At 34.3% G+C, this 14,218-nt stretch overlaps 1 protein-coding gene across 1 annotated transcript in view; it reads right to left on the bottom strand.

Moving 5' to 3' along the window:
• Positions 1 to 14,218, bottom strand: part of LOC128988835 (spatacsin) — a 72,785-nt gene that overhangs the window by 45,610 nt on the left and 12,957 nt on the right. Inside the window, exons 7-17 of the mRNA XM_054410521.1 lie at positions 13,840 to 13,978; positions 12,617 to 12,782; positions 12,058 to 12,190; positions 11,132 to 11,319; positions 10,156 to 10,440; positions 9,447 to 9,607; positions 8,641 to 8,750; positions 7,844 to 8,072; positions 6,321 to 6,548; positions 2,586 to 2,769; positions 894 to 1,048 (exon numbers count right to left, since the gene is read on the bottom strand). Of these exons, the coding sequence (XP_054266496.1) occupies positions 894 to 1,048; positions 2,586 to 2,769; positions 6,321 to 6,548; positions 7,844 to 8,072; positions 8,641 to 8,750; positions 9,447 to 9,607; positions 10,156 to 10,440; positions 11,132 to 11,319; positions 12,058 to 12,190; positions 12,617 to 12,782; positions 13,840 to 13,978 (1,978 nt within the window). The remainder of the gene's footprint in view (positions 1 to 893; positions 1,049 to 2,585; positions 2,770 to 6,320; positions 6,549 to 7,843; positions 8,073 to 8,640; positions 8,751 to 9,446; positions 9,608 to 10,155; positions 10,441 to 11,131; positions 11,320 to 12,057; positions 12,191 to 12,616; positions 12,783 to 13,839; positions 13,979 to 14,218) is intronic.

The following is a 14,218-nucleotide window of genomic DNA, read 5'->3' as shown; positions in this document are numbered from 1 at the left end:
CATCATGAAATTACTTTGTACTCATAAAATGAAATGCTAAAGTAATGCAATTAGAAAGTTAAAGTAAATTGAAAAATAAAAATCATTGAGGGACATGGAAACAAATTTATCCATTTGCCCCACAAAGGAAAACTTTGGTACAGTTATTGCAAATTTTTGAACAAACCTCTTATTTTAATAAAGTAAATTAAAATGTATCCTTTAAATTATTTATGGTTACTGGAATAACCGATTAGAGAAGAAACTTAATTAGCTATTCAAAAGCACTATTGGACATTTTACAATGTAAGATTCAAATGTTAAATGTTAAATGGTTTTCTAATAGTACATTTTCTAATAAAATAGTAACAGTGATTGATTACACACCTAAAATTGCTGACATTTTTTGGAAAGTGAACAATTCCAAATGGAACTCAGATAGTTTTGATCCGTATAAAAATATTATTATTTTACCAGCATTTGAAAACCAACCTATAATTATTATTTATTTTTTGTTTCTTCAAATTTAATTTAACCAAAAATTATCGACTACATTCATTTTGGTATCAAACATTCAAAATGTTTCATTGAATGCATTCAAAACAGTAAAAACAATTATAGGAACATACAGGAAAAATAATTAAGAAAAATATGATTTTTTTAAAGATACCAAGAGTAAAAATATGGTGGGATTAAGATATAAATGAAGAGTTTATAAGATAAGTAGTTAAAGATGGAAAGTATTAAAAAAGGACTAGGGTAGTATGAACATGTGAGAAGAATACAAGAAGATTCGTAGGGAATTGGAGTTGATAAAGGATTATTCAGAAGAGCGGAGTAAAATGGCAGCTGATTCTAAAATTGACCAGAACGGGGTCGGCTACAAATGTATGTTAGTGCTTCTATCAACTTACTTTTCCTTGGAGAGTTGATGTTTGAAGATGTTGTCCGTGTGGAAGGGTACAGTGTGAGACAGGACAGAGTACAGGTCAATGTCTTGCGTCGGTGGTTCAACAGGCAACGCAGCGGCTAGCAGTGGGGAGACATGGGAATGTAGCTCGCAAATGTTCTGCAGTCACAATCATTGGGTCAGAATAGTTTAGACTAACATAAAGTTAATTAAAATATAGTGTCATCTGATTATACATTTACCATTTATTCATGCGAATCTGATACAATGGAACCGAAATATTTGCTGGGTGTTATTATGAATTAATTTAACACAAAATTTACACTTATATTGAGATCACCAAAAAATTTACTCCACTAAGACTAAGGTGTAAATTTCAATTGTTATATTAGGAGCACTGTATGATCTATAACTCTGTTGATAATTTCATGATTCATTGTTTTCTGGATACTGGATAGTCATAACAAATACAAGTCTGTCTTTTGTTTAGCAATCAAATCCACAGCTGTTTAAAGTTCCACAACACACGAGTTTTTTGTCATTGGTTCTTTAACTGAATTGATGATTTAATAAATGAAGACATAAACTATACCAAGGAAACTAAATTTTCAAAACTCTCTAGACAAATTGTTTTTTTGTTTTTTTTTTAGTTTAAGGGCAACTAAGACTGAAGACGGACCAAGGTACCTATTATATATTCAAATCTGGTTGTATTTAAACATTAAATATTAGCTATATTTAATATTTAAATGTGACTAAATATTAACTGTAAATGGATTGTGTAATAGGGTGGAAATGTGGGATGTGCAGGCCCAGAACCTTTCCCCCACCCCAATGCTTTTGTTTATTTTAAAACGTTTTTATTAGCTCACTTTCTTGTCCGGTACAAATTTTGAAATCAATTTTATACTAACTTCCCGATGAGCTAGAGACTTGAAACTTGAAACATAGCTCACAAATGGATGACAATGCAATATTATATCATTTAATTTTCATACTTCCCTTGGGCTATGACCCATAGGCTTGTTTTTATTAACTCGCTTTCTTACAAACTTTTATATCAATTTTAAACAAAGTTCCCAATGAGCTAGACACTTGAAACATAGCTCACAAATGGATGACAATGCAATATTATATCATTTAATTTTCATATTTCCCTTGGGCTACGCCCCATGGGCTTCCAAATTTTTCATGTTTACATTTTGAAAGAATGTAAATATATCAATTAATGTAAGTCAGCTATAAATACTTAAATTTGACAGTTCGAAGAGTAGAGGTTAAGAGGTACAGGTTCTGATCCCGAGATATTCTAAAAATATAAAACAAGCATTTCAAAGTACTGGTAAAGATTTGTAAGATGTAATATTTGTAAGATTTAAAACAAAAACATGATTCGCATGCAATAGATCATAATAGTTCAAAAGGTGAAGTTAATTGTAAATTAGTATGCACCCCACGTTTTTCGTTTTAAATCTTACAAGTTTTTATTCTCTCAACATAATTAAAAATTAGTTTCTACTTTTTAGTGAGTTTAAAAACGTGGCATTTTTAAGAAGTATTTTTATTTATAAATTATTTTACAGTCATCCCAACAATCAATCCCAATTGAATTGCTTTAATACCACCAGCATCTAGTGATGTGACATTTAATGTTGTTAAGAGCCTTCCCCTCGTTCCTGAATACCATCTCAAATACCTTATTTTTCAAAAGATCCAACACTACTGCGACCAACGGATGCTGCTTAAGGTAGCTTGTTAAATCCAGTGATTCATGAGAAGCCAGATACCGACAAGAGTATTCCACAGCTTCTAAAATATCTGTGTTGTCCATCGTCTTGCCAGCTAATCTGTGAGCTTTGAACAGTTTCAGCCAGTCTGGGCTGAGAGTGAATAAAAAAATAAAAGTTAAAAGAATTCAAATAAGGAGTGAGTGCCTATAAAATCACTAAGTTAATTACTTCTGATCAAAATCTTCAGTAATGAAATGAAGTTAGCAACCATACAACATCCATTCAATTTTCTATATTATGTTCGTGTTTATGGACATTATTACGTTTTATACTAGGCTGGATTTAGAACATATTAAATTTTTAGTGAACCCTTCCGTGTGAGTGGTACATGGTTGAGAAGCGACAAACAGACAAATAAGTAAAAACATAGAAGCTGGGGCAGACTTTTTTCCCTTCGGATTGGGCCGGATCAAAATCAGATTGTTTGCAAAGTATTGATATTTTAAAATACTTATTAATTGTAACACTACAGTTGGTTTATATACAGGGTGATCAACTCAAGGAGGCCACCAATGGGCTATCAGAAACGGTAAGAATTAGAGAAAACTTTTAATGGGAGACATTCTTAATTTTTTGTGGCAGTTAAAAATATGAATTTAGTTTTTTGAATATCAGCTGCCATTTTCCAATATGGTGGCCAACTTTGAAATTTCTTATGGAACACCATATAATTTATCATGTTTTCGGGTAGACCATAAAATATGTAAAGAATATTGATTAAATTATTTAAAAAATGGCGGTCATTTTCCAAAATGGCAATAAACTCAAAAATTGGAAAACTGTATATTTTATGTTATTTTTAGAATGTAGATGCACTTTTAAGATTTATTTACTATTTGCAGTAGACCCCATTACAGTAGATAGCCTATTTTTGGCCACGTGGAAAAATCGTAAACGTTTTTGCGTCCACTTCAACATCATCATCACAGCAAAACAGTAAACATCACTCAACAATCTTCAATTTTTAATCTGCCATAGGTCAAATAAAAGCTCGACTCAACCAATGATAAGTTTGGCCTGAAAATTATTTCCAGGCCGAACTGATCCTTTGGGCCAACTTTTAAGCCCCCCACACCCTATCGAACATGCCACTCGACCGGACAACCTGACCTGACGACGGACCCAACATCCAACCTCCCTTATGTCGGTTGTTTCCCACACACTGTCGAGCATCAAATCAAATCAAATCAAATCAAAATATCCTTTATTCATGTAAGTACAATTGTACAGGAATAGAGTCAGATATTACAAAATAAAATGTTTTACATTTAAGAACTAAAAATAAGACAGAATATTTATTTTATTTGTTCTCCCAAAACTCTTCAAGAGAATAAGGGGAAATTTTAATCAAATACTGTTTCAGACAATTTTTAAACTTTTTTGTATCATTTTCATTTAGAAGTATTTTTGGAAGATGGGACATAAATTTATTTCCTGCGAATTTTGTTTTCTTTTTATAAAATTCTAGATTGTGTCTATCAATGTGAGATTGAGAACGAGTGTTATAATTATGACTAATTTTGTTTGATACCTGAGTTTTTGTAATATTTTTTGCATAAATAATAGTTTCCAAGATATATAGTCCATGAACAGTTAGTATTCCAAGATCGGTAAAAATATGTTTTACCGAATCTTTCCTTTTCAAATTAAACATTGCCCTAATTGCCCTTTTCTGGTACGATAAAATCCGTTTTAAGTTTTTTGATGTAGTTGCTCCATATATACTGATTCCATAAGCTAAATTAGAATGAACTAAGGCATAATATATTGATATTAATGTTTTTAAGCTGCAAACTTTATACATTTGTCTTAAAGCAGATACTCCTGAAGACATTTTTTTGATAACATGATCAACATGTTTGTCCCAGGCTAGATTTTTATCAATTATTAAACCAAGAAATTTTGTATGTTCTACCTGTTGTAATTTATAATCTTCTAAGATTATGTCTGGATTTAATTTGTTTTTGTTTTGTTTTGTAGAAAATGATACAAAATTAGATTTTTCAGGGTTTAAAAGAAGGTTTTTGCTATCTAAGAATTTTTTTATGATGGAGAGACTGGCCAATGATGATGCCTCAATACTTTCTTTTGAATTTCCACAAATGGTAATATTAGTATCATCAGCATACAAACAGGCAGCCCCGCCCACAGGCATCAAGTCCGGCAGACCCCTCAAGTATATTAGGAACAAGAGGGGCCCCAACACCGACCCCTGCGGAACTCCATGGATGACCATCTGCATCTGTGAATTAAACTTTTGGATGTAATTATATTTACTTGAGAAATCTGATTTATAATGTTCTATCTCAACATATTGTAGCATGTTACCCAACAAGTCGGGTGAAATATTAGGTCTGAGATGGATTTCGAGACGACTGTAGCTATTTGTGGGGGATTTTTGGCGATGATTTTTAGAGATTTTTAGAGCCTACGAAACGAGATTTTCAAGTTTATTTTTAACGAACTTTAAATCACACTCTGGATACAGTTCCTTGCACTTTTCCATGGGGATATCGTGCCCCTATTACGCGCATGTTTGTTGCAATAGAGTTTACTTTTGACATCCCACAACGCCTTCTGGTCTCTGTAGAGTTAAATAAATTCTGACCAGAACTGTTTATTATCATTAAATGACATTATGGAAAAATGGGACGGTTATAACGCACAATTTGCTAAATACAAGTCAACTGGAAACTGTGGCTAGTCGGGCGAGCACTTCGACGGTTTCCCACACTTGGTCCAACATGTCAGACGAACGGCTTGAGTCGGGTGGTGCTACCGGACCGAGCATCCGACCTGACATATCCGTCGAGCATGTCGGGTCGGAACCCACACACTGTCCAATATGTACGACAAGACGTTGGATCCCGACATGTTCGTCTAACATGTAGGATAGAATATGGGGGGCTTTAGCCTGGCCTGACCCAAAAATATCAGGAACTCGCAGACCCCTATACATATGATGCACACATAAAATGCCTTGACAAGATGAGCAAATGTGGTTATTAATATAAGTGTCCAACAGTTGCTAAATAAAATTGTCAGATGTAAGGAAAACACATGATTAGCACAGGGGTAAATTTTATACCAGTATAATGTCATTAAAATGCTAAAATTATATCTTTCACAAAAAAAATCACAGCTAAAAAATTTATATTTGATACATATGACAAGTTACAAATCAAAGAAGTATAAAATAAGAAGAACAAAACAAACTGAAATACAGGTGGCACTGGAGAGAAGAAGAAACATCATGATTCAGTCAGTTTTATTTAGTCAGTGGCAGTGATAAGTGACTTTGCTAGCCAGCCTGTATGGTTTTAATAATTTTTATCAATTTTTATTTCATTTAAATTATTTTATCAACATGACAAGTTTTATGTACTGTGATTGTGACAGTCTTTTAATGAATTTATTGACATACCACAATGTATTAATGCATTGATAATGTAGTTGCTTACAAATGAACTGATCAAGTTCTAAGGAACATCATACGAACAACTGTGGTTGGATTATCCAACTTGGATAAGGTAATAATTTTATTTTATCAATAATATATTTCAACCAAGGGTCACAATGAATAATAGAATAATAAAATGAAAAAAAATTAAGATTAGCAAACACAGTATAATAATGCTTACCAATTATTATCATCTATGCTAATCTCATCCAGATTTGACTTCACAACAATTTCAACCAAACCTTTGTTGATTGCATGTTCTAACATTATCTTTCGATACTGAGGTGGTGATAAATTTGCAGTGGTTTGATTCAAGACCTCTTCCACATCCGGGAATATGTTTGCGTTTGCCATCCTTAGCATCAGGGAGCTTGGATTTTGTAGGTCAGTAGATGGAAAAATGCCAAACCTATCAAAATAGTGTGACTTAATACAAATAACCCGTAAACTAAGAATCTGGTTTTAAGTAGTTCTACACCAATAAAACTAAATAAATACAGACATTCAATATTTAAAAATACAATAACAAGAATACACTTTGTCAAATTTAAATCGTCCAAGAATCTACAATCACCCCATGCAACCAATATTATGTAGTGGCTATTAGAGTCACAAATTTACAGACCCTAAGGAAAAAAACAATGAAGATCAAATAAATTTTAAGAAGTATATCACTTTAATTTATCCATGCCTAAATAATTCTAGACACCTAAATAATTTTATATTTTCCCATGCCTGAAATCTGTTTAAAGCTATTATGCCTTTTTATATTTTTGTTTGAATTTCAGAAAAAGAAGTAAAAATAACTTTGACTTTCAACGATAACTAAATTTTCCAACACAAATCAGTGTAGTCTTTTACTAACAGGTGAAGAGTTGTTATATTTAAAAACCTGTTCACTGATACTTAGGCCTGCACAATTGAGAAAATATCCATCTACAGTATTTCATTTTATTTTGACCTAATATAAAAATTATATGTTTAAACTTTGAAAATCACATTTTGGACCCGACACCTTTTAAAATCTATACATCCCGGGGCTGTAAAATTTAAAACAATTTATATAAGAGCGCTTTCTTAACTGATTCATTTGACAATGGTGTGCATAATCTCATTAATGACTTAAAGGTTTTCCTCATTTACAATAGCCTCCTCTAATACAAGACGGTGTTGGTGTGTGGCAACGTCGCAACCGCATGCCTATTGCCATAGTAATAACAAAATATAAACATAAACATTGCCAATAGACATGATTTAGCCCCTGAGCTGAATTGATGACCATAATATAATTGTACAATTACCTCGTCACAGCTCCGTAGTTTCCGTATATATTAGCCAGTATATATAAGCCAGTCAGCTTCCGTACACGTACTCATCATGTGCGCGACAGGCCTGTCTTTAGTTTTTTATGTTTTAAATGTTTGTTATTGTGTTATGTGTGTGTATCAAGTTTGACGACGCCAAATCCGGTGGATGTATGTATCTGAGGATGGCATTTTGATGCCGAAATGGCTGTAATATATACGGAAACTACGGAGCTGTGACGAGGTAATTGTACAATTATATTATATAGATTGCAGACACGCTTCATTATAAAGTGCAACAGCTGGTCCAGTATGCCAGGTCTGCGGCCTAGAATTAGAAGAGGCTATGCATTTACTCAAATCTTACTGCATTTCACCAACCGAAATTAATCATACTTACGTTGCAAGTTTATTAAACACGATGTGCCTAGTTAACTCAGTACAGTCAGCGGATAAAACTTGCTCAACCATGTTCTGATCCACTTTCCATTGTGAAAATAGCTCCAAAGGCCAATCAAACGTGTCTGAACGCTGCAAGGAGAGCCAAGCTAGGATTCCATCTGTATTGTTGTGCTCCAGAAGGTATTCCCAACAAACGTCTTTTTCCAAGTAATCTTTGAGCTTGGAATCTGAAAAATAAATGAATTGTATACTGTATATTGTTGAGTTTTAATGTTGGGAGATATAATAAAGTTAAAATCTTAGGTCATTAATGCCTAATGACATGTTGACTTTCTAAAATAAACAGCATATAAATCTTAAACAGTGAGTATAGTTCAAAGATCTATGTTCAACATCGTTACCAATGCAATTTACATTAGAGATTTACTAGCTTTCCACGCTAAATTATAATGAATATTGATTAGTTTAAGCATTAACTTTGGATACTGAAATCGTCATCCCTAGGACCAGTTAGTTGTAGTTTTTATTTATTGCACACATAGCCAGTAATTTACTCAAAAAGGATAGTTAAAAGCCTCTAAAAAGTTTTCAGACTAGTTGCATTGCCTGTGCTTCGTAAGGGGGTGAGAACACGGAAGTTTTGTTCTAGAAATATACTGTAAAAACCCGCTTGACACCCACCATTGATTATAGAGGCTTACTATTTGAAAAGTAGACAGAAAAAAAGGGAAATTGTGTGTTTTAAAAACACAGATTATTTTACAAAATTGTTGATAACTTACTGTAAAAACTTACCGCCTGTAGTGAAAAACAAGTCCGCTAAAATTTGACTCCTGCCTTTTTCAGAGATAAGGAGGACATCAGATATTGCTAAGGGAGAGTCGATAAACCTTGGAAAAAGGTCACTGGAAAAAGCATACATACATACAATAATGTTGCATTTTAAACCGAACAGATAGGACTTAATAGAATAATTTAGAATCAAGAGGCTTGGGAAATTATACTTGAATAACAAAATAAGTAAGGAAAAACTATTTGTTACTGCCTCTGGACTACAACAGTAAGTAGAATACAGGTTATTTTACTTCTGTCAAGTAGGCCTAATTTCATAAAAAAAAACCTAAAAGTATAGAAACCAGTAGTCCAAAAGCACCCTATGGTACAGTATACAAATCCTTTTACATACAATACTGATAAACAACTGGATAACAAATAACTTAAGGAAAACTTTGTACTTAAAACAACCATATTTAAAGAAATTCTTAAAATTAAACGAAGCTAAAGCTTTAACGTGTAAAATTATGCGTTTGTTTTTCTTTCAAATACCACTACGCTTACTACCAAGGTTTCAATGGATATTTATGTTCATGATTTGAATTGTAAACAAACCAAATGAGCATTTCTATTAAGATTTGGTTAAACAAACACCACTTCCCCTATATCCCACTTTAATGATATTTTAATGGAATTAACCCAATTAAAACTTCTTTAAATCAAGCCGTTTTATTAAGTTGACAAATGTAAACAAGTTTTATTTCCAAAACCTTAACACCATGGATTTAGGTTACTTTACATTACATAGCTACTTAAACTAGTCTTACCCATGATCCAACAAAGTGGACTCCACAAGCGAAAGGAACTGCCAAGCACTTTTATATTCTGGAGTCAAACTACTACTCAAGTTGTCCACTAAAAAGTCGCGTAGGGCAGTATCTTTACATTTCAGACACAAAGCGCAAAACTCCTCTTCTGGATTCAGACTCTGTAAAGTGATTAACTAATTAAATTGTAAAAGGTTTAATCATTCTATGATTGGAGTGGTTATTGATACAAATTTTAATTCTTAATAATTTGTCTAACAGACAAAAAACATGGAATCAATTCTTAAGGCCTTTTCACACCGGCGTACGGGATGTACTGTACGTTTGGTACGGCCAGTTCGTCCAGTACGCGGTCCTTTCACACCGCACAGAAACTTCCAAAACGTACACTTGTTCGTTTGCAGTCAGACAAGTAACACTGGCTGAGCACGTGGTTTTGAAGTGTTCACTGCGCATGCGCGAGCCCATGTACGCCACGTACGTTTTAGAAAAGAGAGCGATTTATACAAAACCATCGCGTACGTACTGTACGTACAGTACGTTCTGTACGCGCGGTGTGAACGAGCTCATATGATAACATGGGCAGCGATTTGTTGAAAAAAAAAAATGTACAAAATGTACAGTACGTCCAGTACGCCGGTGAGAAAAGGCCTTTACACCTAGATCAAATTATTAATACTATCTTATTTCTACAGTTAACAATACCTACCACTTTTGTAAGTAGATTCGAAGCCTGATCCAATTTATTTTCTTTCAAAAGTGTTGTCACTACGTCCTGTACAAGTGTGTAGAATCTTTTCCCACGGATTTCATCTTCCGTCCACCCGCGATGAATGGCCAAGAAGCATTGTACAAGAGGCAAAGAGACGGTTATTCCCTTCAAAAGCACTTCACCGTCTGACAATGGCAGCCACGGAGTCCATTCAAAGATGTTTGGCAAATCAACTGAAACCGTCAAGTCTTTCCTTCTCAGCAATGCGATGTAGTTGAGGATCTGAAAAAAAAATTGTTGTCGTTGTTTGGGGGATTAAGAGAGTCGTTAGAGCTTAGACACTGATTTACTCTGATCTCCTTAATCCCAGTGTTACTTTATGGAATATAATATTTAGTAGGCAATGTTTTATATTTGGCTCACTTGTAATATCCTACATTGAGTGCTACCATATTCAATATATCCTCTTATTCCATGTTCACTTTGCAGTATATGGAGCGTCCATAAGCTAGGAATTCGAAAAGGCAGTTTAAAAGATACTCATTGTTTTGAAAACATCTGAACCCCCAAACTTTTTACTTTGTTCTTACTACTGTCAAAATACTAAGCTATAAAATTCTTTGAGTTATAGAAATGGTCAAAATGTAATTATTGCTTTTTAGAGTCTCAAGAATAGTTGATGCAAAACACACAACACCAAAGACAGCCGTCGTTGTAGTTTCCAGTGATGTTGATAACAGGACTATCTCCCATAAGATCTGTACTGCACAGTGAATATGGAATGGAGTACTTGCATCACTTACATACTCTGTGTCATGATGTTTCTCAAACTAGTCTATAAATGCCTAAGAGCTTCCCTCGAGTACCCTGAACGGACCCAATAGAACAATATCCTTTGGAGGTAACCCAAGAAGCGTTCTAGTAATAACTGGTCCGTCTAAGATGCCAACAACTAGGCAAGGGTCAACATTACCTCAATCAACAACGGGTCTTGAGGTGTAGGCGATGGTAGGAGAGACAGCAGTGTGTTGGCGTGTATCACCGCTAGGCGGCAAACCTGCTTACTCAATTCCTCAGCTAATATGATGGTTTCAAACAGCTGTTTTGTGGAGGCAACCAACTCGTCTGAATTTGAATCTTTGCTCAGTTTAGATCTGAAATCTGAAACCAAGATGACTTTACTGTAATGTCCTATAATTATGTTATTGAATATGTAACTTTAATGTTTCACGAACCCTGTGGTGCTATTGTTAATTGAAGCTGCGTATCAATTGAATTCTTGAGTAGAGGTAGGCGTTAAAGCCACTAACATAACAGGTTAAATAATACTATTGCTGAAGTGTCGTCTAAACCTGGTATAGATAGTTACGGAGGATTATTGCCTATTATTTTAATAACGTCATCTGAACAGCTTAAACAAACAAATTAAATATGTATCCTACTGATTGCGTCTTTCTATTAACATTGATCATCAAGAAATAACAATTTCTTGTTAATAGCTTACTGATAATATTTTTGTAACATCGTCTGAACTAGAACTGTTAGAACGAGCGAGTTAAATAACGTTGTAGATGTCATTACCGATAACGCTGATAGGTATCAAGTAGTTACTAACAGCGAGCATTATAAAAATATCTTGGTAACTTGAAAGTGTTTTCAACAGTGATCCGCCTTAAATGACCCTGAAATGGAATCGGTGATTAAAAATAATAGTTTTTTTCACCTATTACCGAAAAGCTAAGGAACATTCCTGATTCTTATACTCTGATGTAACAATGTTTCCAACTTGAGAAAACAGACACTTAATGTAGCTCCATAGAGCCCATACATAGGGACTCAGTGCTATTTTACGCTTGAGCAAAATTATCGTAGATAAAAAGTCTTGTAGCTATTACTAACCTTGTGTGTGCAAGTTCAGAGCCACCCTGACTTTGTCCACTTCTTGACTGATCAGTGCATCTTGTAACATGGACAGATGTGTTGTTTTTGTATCCTTTACTCCTTCAGCACTCCCACTATCTTCCACACCCATCTAGGGAAATTTTTTGGTTAAACCAACAAAATAACAATAAACTGATTAGTAGGTATGATTATTTTCTAAAAATACATGTAAGCGTTTGATAACGACGTTGTTTCTAATTCATATATTACTTAATCCAAAAGACTAATAGACATCCAGTTTGCCTTTAACTTTAACAAAATTAAAATTGATTTTAAAATTCCAGAAACAGGAATTTCTCAAACTTTGATGGGGTGTGAAAAAAACAAATTTTACCACAAGAGTTTGTTCAGGCATACCTGGGTGGGAAGAATTTCATTTTGAGAATTAATAAACATCAATTCTAATATTTTAGAGCAGTAAGTTATTTGTTTCGACGTATTGTTAGAGTGTGATATTACATAAATTGGACATTGCATTAATATTATAAGCATCAGGAATTAAAAGCCTGTTAGTTACCTTCTCAACTATGGTTTCTCTGGAGACCAAACCGAGAGGCAGGCTGAGTTTTGCATCATGAAGCAGAAAATCCACACTGACATCAGGAGAGTCACAGTATACAATCTGAGTATCAGGAGCCAGTATATCGGCACTCTCCAGCCTTCCAGTGTGAACATCGTATACTCTGTGACAAGCACAAATAAATATTAATGAAACACATTTATGATAAGATTTGGAATAAGTTTACGGTAATTCTGAGCCAAGTATGGGTCATACTACCGTTGATTGTTCTGTTGGTTAGTAGTAACTGGAAAATGCAAGAATCTTCTGCGGAATTTGGAGCAGGGGACTATTTGAAGGTCAAAGGGCGTTCCACGTTGTCATTCATTGTCAGCCGCTACAAGTCAGTTAGGTTAGGTTAGGTTAGGCAAATGTAGCAGTATTTAAAACCCAAAATATTTTTACCGGAAGCCTAAAATAACTGACTAAACTAACTTAACCTAACCCAACCAAACCAAACCAAACCTAACCTAATTAAACCTAACTGATTTGTAAGCGGCTGATAATGAATGACAACACGGAACGCCTTTTGACCTTCAAATAGTCACCTGCTCCAAATACTTGTTTTCCGGCAAAAAATTATTGCATTTTCCAGTTACTACTAACCAACAGAACAATCAAAGGTAATATGAGAAAAATACTTGGCTCAGAATTACCAAGTTTATTTAAATGTTAACAATAAATGGTACTAAGGGGAGATCCGAGGGGAAGGAGACCAGTAGGAAGACTAAAAGCCAGATGGTGGGATCAAGTCTGGAAAGATATGGAAAAAATTAGACCAGTAGAGGAAGATTTGGGGGACAGAGAGAATTGCCGACATGTTGGTGAGGCCAAAGTACTAGCTTGGGTACTAGTGGCCATGGCAGTTAGTAAGTAAATCTTAATAAACATCCCGTTAAACATGCAGGGTATTGAGATGTTAATGGGTTATAAGATTTCCTACAAAACTGTTTATAAAAGTAGTCTAAGATTATTCCAAACTAATCTAATGAACTCAATTCATTATTACTTGAAATCATAGCGTTGAGCTTAATCAACTTAAATTACATTATACCACATCCATGTGTACAAACTCAGCTCGAAAAATACATGAAGCTCAAGATTTTTCCACGCCTCACAACAATATTAAAAGTTGTTAATATTCAATATTCTTACAAGATAATGATGAAAACATACTGTACCTATAAAATCCTTCATAGCCTTCATCTTTAGAAATAGTCCAGACTCCAAGACTCTCTTGATGAAAGTGGACACTTAGAATGGTGAAATTATTTGTAATGTCAGATATACAGATGAAAGTGGTACATTCCTCCTCAGTGCCTGTAACCAGAACCAGGATCAGTGTAAGGTATTTTTAAATATTGATACAAAGTTTAAGCATAAACAAATAGAATTAAATATAGACTGTCAAAGGAAGGGTCCACGATATGCCGCTAGGAGTGCCCTGTAGTTACGGCGTACATCGATGCAGGCAATGAGCCGTATGCTACCTGCAGCGGTGTGCGCCATAACTACATGGCACTCCTAGCGGTGGACGCCAGAACATATGCACTGCTATCG

Source organism: Macrosteles quadrilineatus, unplaced genomic scaffold, assembly GCF_028750875.1.
Source record: "Macrosteles quadrilineatus isolate MER2022 unplaced genomic scaffold, UCM_ALF_1.0 Scaffold_3__2_contigs__length_128488019, whole genome shotgun sequence".
Taxonomy (NCBI): Eukaryota; Metazoa; Arthropoda; class Insecta; order Hemiptera; family Cicadellidae; genus Macrosteles; species Macrosteles quadrilineatus.
The sequence above is the reverse complement of the archived record's forward strand: the minus strand, read 5'-3'. Positions and strand labels throughout refer to the sequence as shown.